This window comes from Macrosteles quadrilineatus, unplaced genomic scaffold (assembly GCF_028750875.1).
Source record: "Macrosteles quadrilineatus isolate MER2022 unplaced genomic scaffold, UCM_ALF_1.0 Scaffold_2__2_contigs__length_208266976, whole genome shotgun sequence".
NCBI lineage: Eukaryota > Metazoa > Arthropoda > Insecta > Hemiptera > Cicadellidae > Macrosteles > Macrosteles quadrilineatus.
This window is the reverse complement of record NW_026542595.1, coordinates 207,703,057-207,716,191: the sequence shown is the minus strand read 5'-3', so window position 1 is coordinate 207,716,191 and position 13,135 is coordinate 207,703,057. Positions and strand designations below refer to the sequence as shown.

Genomic DNA, 13,135 nt, shown 5'->3' with positions numbered 1-13,135 from the left:
GAATCAGGTAATTTTATTTGCAGAACCATTTGTAATTAATTCTAGATATTTTTACAATGCTACATATAGGTAGATAAAATTAAAGAAATTAAAATTAAAGCATAGTAGTGAATAATAAAACAGATTACTTCGATTCCAAAACCCTTCAGTCAAACTGCTGTCCATCAATCGCTTTGTATTATAAGTTTTACCCTCAAGTTGGTGTTTTTTGCAATATTTTATGTTGTTTTGCTTCCTTTTTTTGATTGAAATGTTGTGCATTTTATTTACTTTTCAAATTTTGATAACTGTGATATTAGTTTTAGGCCTATCAACTAACCATGTTTTTTATTAGACTTCAATGTACATTGTAACATACTTGATCTGCAAGTAAAATGTTGACTTCTCCAAGGCTAAATATGTCTATTATTTATTGGAAATAAATCTTGATTCTATATGAATGTTGTTTGTAGGTTATAGTCAAACTAGCTTACGCTATATGAAAGGTGTTCTATTTTTAGGCAACCTGGCTGACCTGGAGGAGATCAATCCAACGCAGGGACGTCCCCCGTGCTCGTCGCTGTTCCAAGAAGCCATCTTGTCTGCTCGCAAATACTACAACAACCAACATGTCTACCCGTACACTTACCAGGCGGGCTACTTCTACCGCCATAACATGTACAAGGAGGCCTTTGAGAGTTGGGCCAACGCCAGTGACGTCATCCGCCTGTGAGTATACAGAGAATCATTAATCTGAATATTGATGTGTATTGGGAAAGGATTATATTGCAACCTAAAAGATCTATCTTGTCCTCCAAACTTGGATCTGGTCTTGCCAAAAGCACCCAATCCAGCCCTGATTCTAGCCAGGATTCTAACAGGGGAATGTACCTAATCCACCTGGTTCAGTCCACGACACCTCTTTCTCTGGCGCATCAGTGTACCTCCTAAGGGTATGATTTCTGAATTGTTGCCTGAATTCTCCCACCAATATAAATTTCAAATAATAAATAAAACAGTATTTTCACATCGATGTTAAATATAAGTAAACAAACTATGAAACATAAGACATTAAGAAAACTTCACTTGAACTCTTACTCCTTGGTTATAAAAATAAAGTATTTTCTTAGGAAAACAGTGGATGTAAATAACAGATCTTTTTCATTGTCGGGGGATGAATCTCAATATCCTCCATTGTCATAGTGCTTAAATAGATTAATTTTACCAAAGTGGTGTAACAGTAATGTTTTTCCCCAGTTACAACTATTCCCGAGATGACGAAGAGATTTACAAGGAGTTAATGGAGATCGCTAACGAGTTGATTCCTCACATAATGAAGGTGGTGAGCTCCGGCCACAGTGCTCGGTCGATCCTTAAAGATCCCGAGTGTTTTGCGTATCTGCTGCGGTTCTACGACGGCATCTGCCAGTGGGAGGAAGGTAGCCCAACCCCAGTGTTGCACATCGGCTGGGCAAAACCCCTCGTCAACACTATCTCTAAATTTGATGCAGAGGTAAAGAAATCTCCTCAGATGTTTTCAAAAATAGAAAAAACCTTTGATAATCGCCTCGGTAGTTCTTAGTAAGTTTTAAAGGATGCAATTTTTTGTAGTCCTAACTTATCACATGCTGCTATATGTTTGATGCATAGCCAACAATACTTATAAAACTTTCCTTGAATATTTTTGGCCCCTCTAGATGTTTTTATTTCCTGTTCTTCCCTTAAAAAGTCTTCCCATATCTAATTGAGGATATTTATAACATAATATTATTTAATGGGAAATCTAGACAGTAAATTTCAATAGTGTTACTATTGTTAGAGATTTTGATTTGTTCATAATTAATTGATATATCCTGAGTGGAAATTAATACTCCACAAGTTTTGAATTTAATGTGGGTCATGTGAGAAATATATATGATAAACAGATTAAAAGTTCAATTGTTCCAAAATGAATTAAAATTACTACTGTATTGATTGTCAGATATATGTTTGGTTGTTTTAAACTTAAGAATGAGATGTGAATCAAATCAAAACCACACATTAATTGAAACTGTTTTTATTTTCAAACAAAATAATTAAAAGAGACAAAAATGTTTCATCTCCAACATAATGGCTTACTGTAAACCCACAAACCTTCACTACCTTATTTTTATTTATAATTTCAATTTTCATTGAATTTTTCAGGTGAGATCACAAGTGGTTATTTTACCAGGCGGTCTACTTGAAGGGTCAGAAAAGGACGGAAAAGAGGGTGGTGACGTGATCAACAACAATAACGACTGTTGTAAAACCCGTGAAGGCGATCTGATCTCCTCGCTGGAGTCCAAAGTCAAAGACAAACAAGCCGCACTTCACCCGAGCATCGAAGCTCTGACTGCTGCGTGCGGCGAGAGAATTCTCAACCGAGACTTTCTCATTCAGGGCGGTGGAGAACCGTTTGTGGGCGGCGCCGAACTGGCATCCTCATCTAATGTCGATCTTTTGAAAACGGAAACCACTCAGCCGAAACTGGTGTTGCACAGTGAGAAGATGAGAGGACTGAAGGATCTTCTGTTGGCGGAGAAACTGAACACTCACGCCATCAGTCTGCAACTGACGGCTCAGTCACAGGTGCAGGTAGGTAAGAAGGTGAGGGAGGAGCAAGGATTGGGCACACGACCCAAGCGAACCAGGAGAGAGTAACTGAGGGTAAAATCAAAACTTATTTGAGGAGGGATTCTGGGAGATCGGATTCGAATTTTGAAAATCAACTGTCGATTCTGGTTTGTTTTATTTACGAAAATACAGTAAAACCCTAACCAACCAAAAAGAGGCAAGGCCGGTTTGGATAACTCATTTTTCAGTTATTGAGTGTTTTTAATATAAGAAGTATTTTAATCCTAAGCGATTCAACATTCAACTTTATTTCATTACGTTACAACATTCAATTTTTACATTGTTTCAATTGTCATCTTAAAATCTACTATTTTATTTTCCCAGCTGCCAACTACCCGCTCTACAACAGACAAATCCTGTTGTCTAGCTTATTTTCCTTTCCAATGGATTTTAATATTTTATTATGGCTTCGATTTGGGGTTTGGTTAGAATGGGGTTTACTGTACAAAGCATTCTCAACTTCAATTGCATTTGCAAGTAAGTTTTTTTGTTGTTTTTAAAGGTGACAAGTACTTATTTAATTAGTTTCAATGGTACAACTTATCCATTTGAGGTTGAATGGTATGTGTCGCAAGAATGTTTTGGTAATTTTTAATTTTTTAACAATGCATCTAATCAAAATGTTTTAAAACTTCAAATGTATTTAGAAATTAAGTTAAATGTTCAAATGTTACAATAGAACAATCTATGTTTGGTTAAAAACTACTTCTAAAACATCTTTCAGCACTCATATGTCCATGTTGTTTATATCTTTCAACCTCAAAGGGTTATAAAAAAACTAATTTTGTCACATGAATGATTTCAGCAATTTTTTACAACTTTTTATTACCGGTTATATTTTACAAACCCAGTTTTTGTTGTGTTAAAAACTTGTCAAAACGTTTGACATTAAAATGACAGATGATCTATCTTTGATTCCATATGCCATCTTTTTCGAATATTGAGTAAGCAATTTGGAGGCTTGTGTAAGTCGTAAATTTTTTAGTCTACTCGTAATCTCTAGTCCTCTACTAGGTTTATGGAAGAGTATGTGATCATCTCCTAATCGGTGTTTGCCTTAGGGTTTGTTTAGTTTTATTGCGCTTTTTACAAAGTCATTTTCAAAAATGAGATTTTGAAGGTTATTTAAATTTTTAATTTCAAAGCTGCAGTTTTAATTTATTCTAAGTGTTATTTTTTAATTGTTTCCTTAATACTCTTGTTAAGTGTTTGACATTGTTTTTGTTGTGATAAATGTCTAATTTATAATTTTGACGCATGCACTTAAAGTGTATTTAGTCTACTAAGTTATGTGAGCAGGCTTTAAATGTTGGGTCAACGACTGATCATCGTTATCAATTAATAATTAATTGTTGTTTTATCGTTTACTTATTTAATGTTTTACATTTTTTTGGGGTTGTTTATTTCTAAGAGAAAATTGGTACTAAAATATTTTGACGTGAAACTCCTTATATTATTGAATTTTTGAAGAGTTGGCTTACATATAAAGAAGTCGTTAAAGTTTAAGTCTTTAAACAATCTGTTCGGAAAGATATAAACCATTCTTTAAGCTTTAAGTATGTTGACCCGATATCAAAACTGTTGCTTTTAGATCTGTATTTTTAGTGTTTTAGAGTATATTTTTTATATTGTACTCCCTAGCAGAGATGCTGTTATGTACTTAGGTCAGTTGGTTGGTGCAAACATGGTAGGTGCACATAAAAACATTTTTGTATCATGTCAGTTGCAGAGTAAAAGTATTCATACTATAAAGTTATGTTAAGTTTTAAAACTTGTTGACGTTAGTAGTTGATATTAGATCAATTGTGATCACATCATGAGTTTGTAACTTGAGACTTGGGTCTATCACTGTATAATCTTTTCAGTAATGTTAGGTCTTGGTTGTGCTTTTAACATGGTTTAGGTTGCGGCACGTATCACAGTGAAAATTTGACCACACCTTTTTTTGACATTATGATTATGAATGCAATGAAACAACTGTTTAGGTTCCTCGATACTGATTTTGTCAATGTAAACTTATAATTTGACCTCATAAAAAAATGAAAACACTGGAATGATGACAAATGTAAAACTATTATCTACTTAAGGTTATCCCACTTAAAAACCCCGTATAAGGATTCTTAAATATTTGTCATTAAATTTCATTACCATGAAGGAAATGTAATCTTTAAATAATTAGCTTTACTAATATTAATATAAGACTTAATATCCTTAGTAATTTTGTTTTTTTCAAACTTTCATGTTTAATTGGCTTAAAAAACTTGTTTTCAAGTTTAAAGAGGAATTTTTGAATATTTATTACCAGTTTTTGTAAACTATTTATTGGATATTCACGGTGCCGCTAAAATAATTGCACTGTGGCTAAGTCACAATTTGACATTTGTTGTTTGTTGCAATATTTAAAAAATGAATAATGTACATATTGTAGTTATTCAAACAATATGAATTGTTATACTGAACTAAACCATTTTTATACACCGTAAATACTGAGTGAACTAATTATTTTACCCTTGAAAAAAATATTTTTTTGGATTTTCAATAGTTATAAAATTGTTTTCAAATACATGTTGAATAAGTTTCTTACATTGAAGTGAAACTAAGAGGGCCGCCCCAAAATGAACATACATTTTGCAATGACGCTGCACGGTTCGATGCTTTTTCCGCCATCCTAGTATCAGAGTGTTTCTACACCCGGTATACATCCAACTACAGCAACAGAATTGTTTTATCAATAGTTGTCTGATGTGAAGTGTAACAACAGTGCTGTCTTTGCAGACTGTCCCGCCAATAATTGTAAATGAGCTGTGTAATCAGATTTTTGTTCGCAAAATTTCACACACCAATTGTAATTTATCGCCAGGTTTGGGATTTTTATGGTAAAGGAGTAATGAGCCTAGTGATTATTCGTGCATTGAATTAAAGTCGTGCTTTAAAAATTAATTAAAACCTTTTTTACTCTTCGTCGCAAGTCTCAGTTTTTTTATCGATCAAAACTTTAGAATCCATTAGAAACCAAATTTCTGTGGACCAAGTTTTTTATGCAATTTTATGAACCAAGCTCCGTGAAATTAAGGGAAAATGTTATTGTAAATATAATTGTGAAACCCTGATTTTCACAAATTTTGGTTGTTGACTCCCTATCAGTTCAACAGCCAATAGAATAGGCCTAACACTGGTCATGATTGTGAACATTTGTTTGGATAATTTTAACATTAATTCTCCATTTTCTTACACAGCCTTTAATTACAACTACTTTGTTATGAATATCACAAATCTGCTGATTTATTTCCATTTGCTTTGGATTTTTCAACAAAAAACTTATCACAGTACAACTCGCAGGATTTCCAATAACAATTTAACACTTCACTTCAGACAATGTACGAGATATTATTCGCATGCCCCTATGGCTGGATGCATACTGAGTGTAGGAACGCACTAAGACGGTGGCAGTAGAGCCGCCTCTAGCGGAATAGATGCGAAACATCTGTTACTTTCTGGACAGTCCTTGTATTTTTTCAACTCGTTGAAGCTACATAAATTGAAAGTATGAATTTAATGTGTCTAATTTGATCATTTACATTTACAGTTTTACCATACATTTAAAACTGCTAAGCCAACATCGTAGTTTGTCGGTGTCAAATTTTTTGTCAAGATTCATTTTGGTTCTTTAACTTATTAAAATGTTAACCTTTCGCATGAATTGATCAATTTTCCATACTTTATTGTAACTAAATTAGGTATCACTAAAGATTTGAGTGAATTTTATGGCCACAAAACACAATACTGTTCAGGAACTATGACGGAAACTTAATCTTGGTCATTGATGGATTAAAGCCCGAATATAAAATTACATTTTACAGATTTGGCCTTGCTTAAAAATTGCAGTTTTAGCATTTTGACATTTTATATGATTGGAATTGGAAGATTGTGTTAAGTTTTTTGTAAATAACTATTTCTAGTACAAATTTGAGGAAGTCTTTCACTTGTTTATCCTAATGTTAAAATTTGTGTTTTCAAACTACTGTATCTATTTAAGAATGTGTTTGTTAAGGTCAATTAGGAATGACACAAAAGTTTTATTTAAAAAGAGTTCAACCGATCTTAGTTTTTATTTATAACTAGAATCTAGAAAGAGTTCAAATATATTATTAAACTGTTGCAGTCATGTTTCTTCAAAACAATGTTTAAGCACATAGTCTCTACTACTGTTTTCTACTATGTTTTTTGATAAGAAATATTAATTTTAATCTACCTGTGTGTTGGTAGGTTTTCACTTTTTATCTTTGGTAATGTTATTAAACTAAACCTACTAAACCTTTTTCTGTCCTAAAATTAATCTGTTTTTCTTGGGATTTCATCACCTAAACATAATATTGTAGTGATTTTAAAGTAACGTAACAATAAATCAGTATTATTAACATATTGGTACAGTCATGCTATAATTTATTAATATAGCAACTATTTTCATGAAGCCGGTAGCGGCATATAGATATCCTGTTAAGCTGCATGTTATCGTAGTTAAATGCAATATATACCGTTGAACCATGATGTTTTATGTGATTGTTAGGTACTGTGTAAATAAACAGAAACATGTCAATAATAGAAACAGTTAGCTTTCTCTATTTAGGCGAAGTTTTATACTGGCTCAGTCATGGGCGAATGTCAGAAATGTTGAAAAGGTTGAAACCCTTTTCAGGTTTTTGCTGCTGTTTTGGTTAGTTTTAATAGTTTTACTAATAACTCACTTGTAGAATCCACAATTTGTAATGCTTATAATAATAGATTTTATGGGATATTTTAAATGGTGCTGTCCTTAAATACTTTAAGCAATGATGTTTTTAAATATTTTTTCCTTAAAATATGACATACTTTATTTACTACTACTACTACTACTACTACTACTACTACTACTACTACTACTACTACTACTACTACTACTACTACTACTACTACTTTATTCACCCTTGTTTTAAATCATTATTCACATAGGTTTTTGTGTTGTTCAATATGAATGAGTGCTGAGTGTGCACATTTAGACTTTGGGTGCTTTTAATTGTTTTAAACTGTTCACTTTGTGGTTAGATGGGATCGTTTTATAATTTAATTAATCATAAAATTACTTTTTCCTTTGCTAATAAGTATATAATTGTTTTATATTATGTGTACCCTAATTTTAATTAATGTTTCTGAAACAATTTGCATCTAAATTTTAGAAAGTATGTAATGTTTTTAATATTGCTAGAATGATGTTGAGATTTTTAGTGATCACAAGGCTGATTTTTAAATGCAAAAGAATGCATCTTATAGTTCTTTGGTTTATTTTCAGTGTTTAAAATACAATAATACATTGTTAAAATTTTTGGTAGCTACATTCCATTGGTCATCTTGCCAAGCTAAGATCATAATCGTCAGCAAGAATATTTAAAAATTCAAGTGTTTGAACTCTTTTCAGTTCTAAGCCAAATATTTTTCCATCAAAATTGTTTATGAAGTATCTATAATTTATCACCTAGGCAGGTCTCGATAATGAAAATTACTATTTTTGTTTCAATATCTTTGTTGCAATGGTATTGTTAAATAGTGCAGGCCTAGTATTTGAACATTGTTTTACTATGCAAATTGGTCATCTGCCATCTTTTAGTGGACAAAATTATGATAGCCTTTAGTTTTATTCTTGTTTACCACATTGTAAAACCAACAATTCAAAACCATTGAAGGGATCAAAACTCATGAATTACATTTAAAATGCTTAGTACTGAAAGAGTTCATCGAACCAATATCAATGTTTTCTATTTTAAAATGTTGTATGCAGTTTTAATTTGCAAAAAGATATTTGATTATTTTGTTTCAGTCCTTGACACCTAGTTTTCTTGTTTAGATTACTGTTACGTTGTAAATATGCAGCTGCAAGTGGCCAACTGTTAAATGATAAGGTGTATTGTAAAATGATGTAAATAACTGATTAGGGTTGATTGTAGGTTTAGTGCAAGGCTGCTGCAACTTTGGGGATGGGCTCGCTTTTTTGCATTTTTTTACCAGGAATGGAGGGTTCTTAATTGTTTGAATTTTTTACTCAAGTTGTTTTTTGTTTGTTAGATCTAGATCTGTGTAGATCGTAAATAATGTTGAAAAAATAGTGTTATGTCAAATGGCATATATGTCCTCATGAAATGTTTTTTTTTTATGTAATGATAACATTTTGAAATTGCGTATCTCCATTTCTGGTTTCTGGAAGTAAGATAGTTTATTTTAATGCAATTTTTATGTAGTTTTTTTCTTCTCAGGTTTTAGTAACTTTCTCAGGTTTAGTTTCGGCTCATCCTAAAGTCCCATGACTGTGATGACTGTTATTTATAAGGTGAATAGATTTCCAAGTATTTTTGTAAAAGTGATGTAAATTAACTATTGAAATATTCAGTGTTGTACGTTATACTATTTATTTGGGTGCTTTTGAAGTTTGTCTTTGGAACCCTTTAGATATACTCACCTAGGGTGAACATAATATGTTTATTTAACTACTGTAATTCCACCAGGAAAGTTAAAAATCTCACCAACCCTAATGACATAACCTTTTACTTTGAACTTCCCCTATGTCCGTGTCATGTTCCGAAGCTAAAGCAATTATCAAAAATATATGTCTTAGCTAAGTCGTAAGTTAACACCTCTATTACTAGCTTCAGACTTTGATGTATACATTGTGTGTATCATAATGTTTCAGTGTAATAGATGAATCTATCAAATAATAGTGGACTGAAAGCAACTTGTGTTCTGAAATTTATTTCACACCAAATTCCCCGAGTTGAACAAAAATAATCGTGTGATTTAACTAATGTTCACTTACAATGATTTCAAACATTTTTGTGTACTCATTTTTTTTACCATTATTTGGCATGTTGAGTTAGGCTGGTGTTTTTGATTTTCTCAGTTTAAATAAGCCCCACAGAATTACTGATACCTGAAAGTGCGCTAATTATTGTTTCTTTATTAACTGTTTCTTTGCAGATCTCCAAATAATTAGTTTTATTGAAAGTTTTGAATCAGTATTAGCATAAGTAGTAGATTTCTCATCCTTATGGAACAGCTGAAGCCAATTTTATTGTCAGTTCTGTTCAGTGCATTGTGAAGGATTTTTTTTGTTTACGATTTGTTTTTTTGTTATTTCAGTCATTTAAAATCTCCTTTAAGCAAATAGTACAATGAGAAGTCTTCTTTTGTTGGTTAGTCGATGGTATTAGTCAAGACAGCTTTGGACATGAAATATGGACACCACAAACCTGGGTGAATATTGCTTGAAAACTCCTGAAACCTCTGGCTGTGCAATGCTTGAGGCTAAAAGGGTAGACCGGGATTGCGCCAGTGGTTTGAAAAGGGTCAGCCTGGCACGGACCGGGATTATGCCAACGCTACCCCAGGTAGCCGGGCAATCAAGCAGAAGATGGAATATTATAACCCAACCTAACCCGATAATGAAGGGAGAAACTAATGTTGAAGTATATTCTGAAATTGAAGAAATGCCGCATTGGCGCAATGACGGTGCATTTTGGAAGGGTAGATTTGGCAGTGGCGATATGTCAGGATAGTAAGGATTACCGATTACCAAGTTAGAGGCTCACCTGCTTAACGGTAAATTGGAATCCACATTGTCTGTGTTTGACAAGATGATAGCCAACAGTCGATAAAAGCTCACTCAGAGAATCTTATCTTCAAAGTTTTGCCATTCATTTTGATTAGTGATGGGCGATACGGGTCAATGTATCGATACTGCGTATTGATACGTATCGGAACGTGGTGTATCGTATCGCATCCTCATGTATAGATTTTTATCTGTATCGGATAAAATATTGTATCGTATTGTTTATTTATAATTTTTAAAAAAATTAAATATCTCAAATATACAAGCTGCATAGACAAATACTAACTTACAAGCTTGTAAAGAGGGTTAGTGCTTGTAATCTTACCTCAGAAAAGCCGTTTCCTTCCTGTGTCTTTTTATTTGTATCAAACCTACATGAACTTACATAGCCTCCAAATTCCGGTAAACCCTCAAAGTTGGAAAACATTTTGTTATTCTTTTCCTAGTTTTTACACAGGGATAATTAATTGAACCAAAAAGTACTAATAATGATGGTAGGTATGCCACTTACACATTAAATAGTATAATATGGACAACGAGGGTCCCCACTTCCATTAATGGTGGCCCTAGTTTTGAGGTTATTTGCAAAACATAGCTGAAAATACATGTTTTATCAGTGTTTTTGAAGATGCTAGGGTAAAATATCAAATTTCCACTACTACTTTTGAGGGGAGGAAGATGGAAAGACAAATTTCTTACCATAAAAATAAGATTTATATTACGGTAATAAACAAACAATACGATATTGGCTATAGGTGTATCGATACGGGCGATATTTTGCGGTCCTTGTATCGATACGCACATCACTAATTTTGATGCACAGTATTTCAAAGTCCAAGCAGAGGGCAGGCTGATTTGGAACATAGAGTATCTGAAGTTTCATTAGAAAAATACTCTATAATTCAAAAAGAGGGATTCCTCCTCTTAAAAAAGAAAACATCGTGTTAGATCAGTAGTTTGTCTTAAAATGTAATGCCATTGATGTCGCAAGATTTTTAAATTTAATTCGGTTGAACTAACTAAAAAAATAATCTGTTATTTGTTGTAAAGTAACCAGGAAAAGCTGTTTAATTGTAACATTCTGTACCTTACACAATACATATTGTGTATATTATATTCGCACTTGATTCTTTCGTCTGTAAACACTTGGACAGAAGAATCAAGTGTGAATATAGGTGATTTGTCCAGCCCCACACAGTTTTTACCAGAGACTATCTCTTCAAGTACATAATACAGTATTTTAAAAATAAACTTTGTTATTGGAATGGTTTCTTGCTTTATAAAAGCTAGTTAATTGGCCCACCAATTTTGTGTTATCAAGAGTCTGGTGTATTTAACAGTTTTTAAGTTTTATCAATCAATTTGAGAATGGTGATATTCAAATAGCTTATTTAAACCTATAAGCAAAGTGATAATAATAAATCACAAGATATGAGATACAGTCATTACTAGATTGTCAGTTTGAAGATAGGTTATCAACAATATCTGACAGTTGAGCCAAACCCGTCAAGTGCTCCACAACCACTATGTGTGATTTATCATATATTTTATGTTGAAATTGTAGCAAAAATGGATGGGGCAAGTGATAAAATTAAAAGTTTTGAATCCATTTTAACCACAGTTGAAAAATGTGTAGAGTGCCCGGTGTGTTTAGAAACTGCAAAAGTTCCTTTTAAACTGTGCTCTAGAGGTCATATTGTATGTTTGTCATGTACCACCAAGCTAAGTAAATGCCCTACATGTGAAGGGCCGTTCACAGAGGAATATCCAGTTTGTCTAAGAAATATACTAGAAGCTCTGCCTCGCCATTGTATCTACAGTCAAGATGGATGTGAGGAAATTGTTGAACCAGGTAATGATCATGAGAGGTTTTGTGGTTACAGACCGATGTGTAAAGTGCATGACTGTCCTGTTAGAGTGCCAGTTTTGAAGGTATTGGATCATTACAAGGAACATCATAGGAATGCTCCTATCATTACAGAAAGATCTGTAGAGGGATTAGATTTTTTTAGTTTACGGATAGACACTCCAGTATGGTTGTTTGACAATTTGTTTTGGATTTTAAAGTTTTTTGATCAGCCAACAGATACTTACAAGGTATACTTTCTGGCAACACCAATTGGTAAGCTCGACCATGATTACTATGTTCGTTTTACAATAGAAAATGGGGACTTTCTCGTAGCTAACACACTGAAAGCTGCAGTGATATCTCGTGAGCACGAACTTGAAGTCAATGACCTTTGGAGAAGGGAAATAAAATGGACACGTGACTATGACAAATTTTGTATGATAATTCCTCGTTGGCAACTAAAAGATTGGAATTCATGCGAGTCCAAAACTAAGCTTGTTTTCTTTATAAGGAAAAATATTGAAGGTAAAACCTGATTGAAACACAATTTTAACCATTCTTCTAGCATAAATACTTTGACTGTTATGACATACCAAAGATTGGGATATTCCAAACCAATAGTTTCAGATAGTTTAAGCATATGTTTGACAAATTTTGTAACTTGTGAATATAAATAAAAGCTATAATATGAAATCTTTAATAGGGAACTCTGTGTAATTGGTTTTATTAAGCATGTCCATACAATTGTAGACTTACCTTATACTTTTGAAAGTGTTTTAAAATGAGTTATAGGTTTGGTATGGATTTCATACAAAAGTACAAGTTTGATAACGTACAGTCTAAATCAATTGTGTTTACACATAGGTCAGGTATCTAAGTGAGATAAGGCATGCAACGAGTTGTAGTGAAAATGTATACCAACTTGACTCCAATCCCATCCTGACCCCTCTCACTTTAAACTGTCAACACCCACTTATCGACCTAACAACCTAGATAAGTTAGAAAATAAGGATTTTCAG

General features: G+C 32.9%; 1 protein-coding gene across 1 annotated transcript in view; it reads left to right on the top strand.

Moving 5' to 3' along the window:
• LOC128985355 (menin-like) overlaps window positions 1-9,381 on the top strand; it is a 36,902-nt gene extending 27,521 nt beyond the window's left edge. Inside the window, exons 4-6 of the mRNA XM_054404780.1 lie at window positions 501-708; window positions 1,237-1,492; window positions 2,164-9,381. Coding sequence (XP_054260755.1) covers window positions 501-708; window positions 1,237-1,492; window positions 2,164-2,661 — 962 coding nt within the window. The 3' untranslated portion in view covers window positions 2,662-9,381. The remainder of the gene's footprint in view (window positions 1-500; window positions 709-1,236; window positions 1,493-2,163) is intronic.
• The last annotated feature ends 3,754 nt before the right edge of the window (window positions 9,382-13,135 follow it).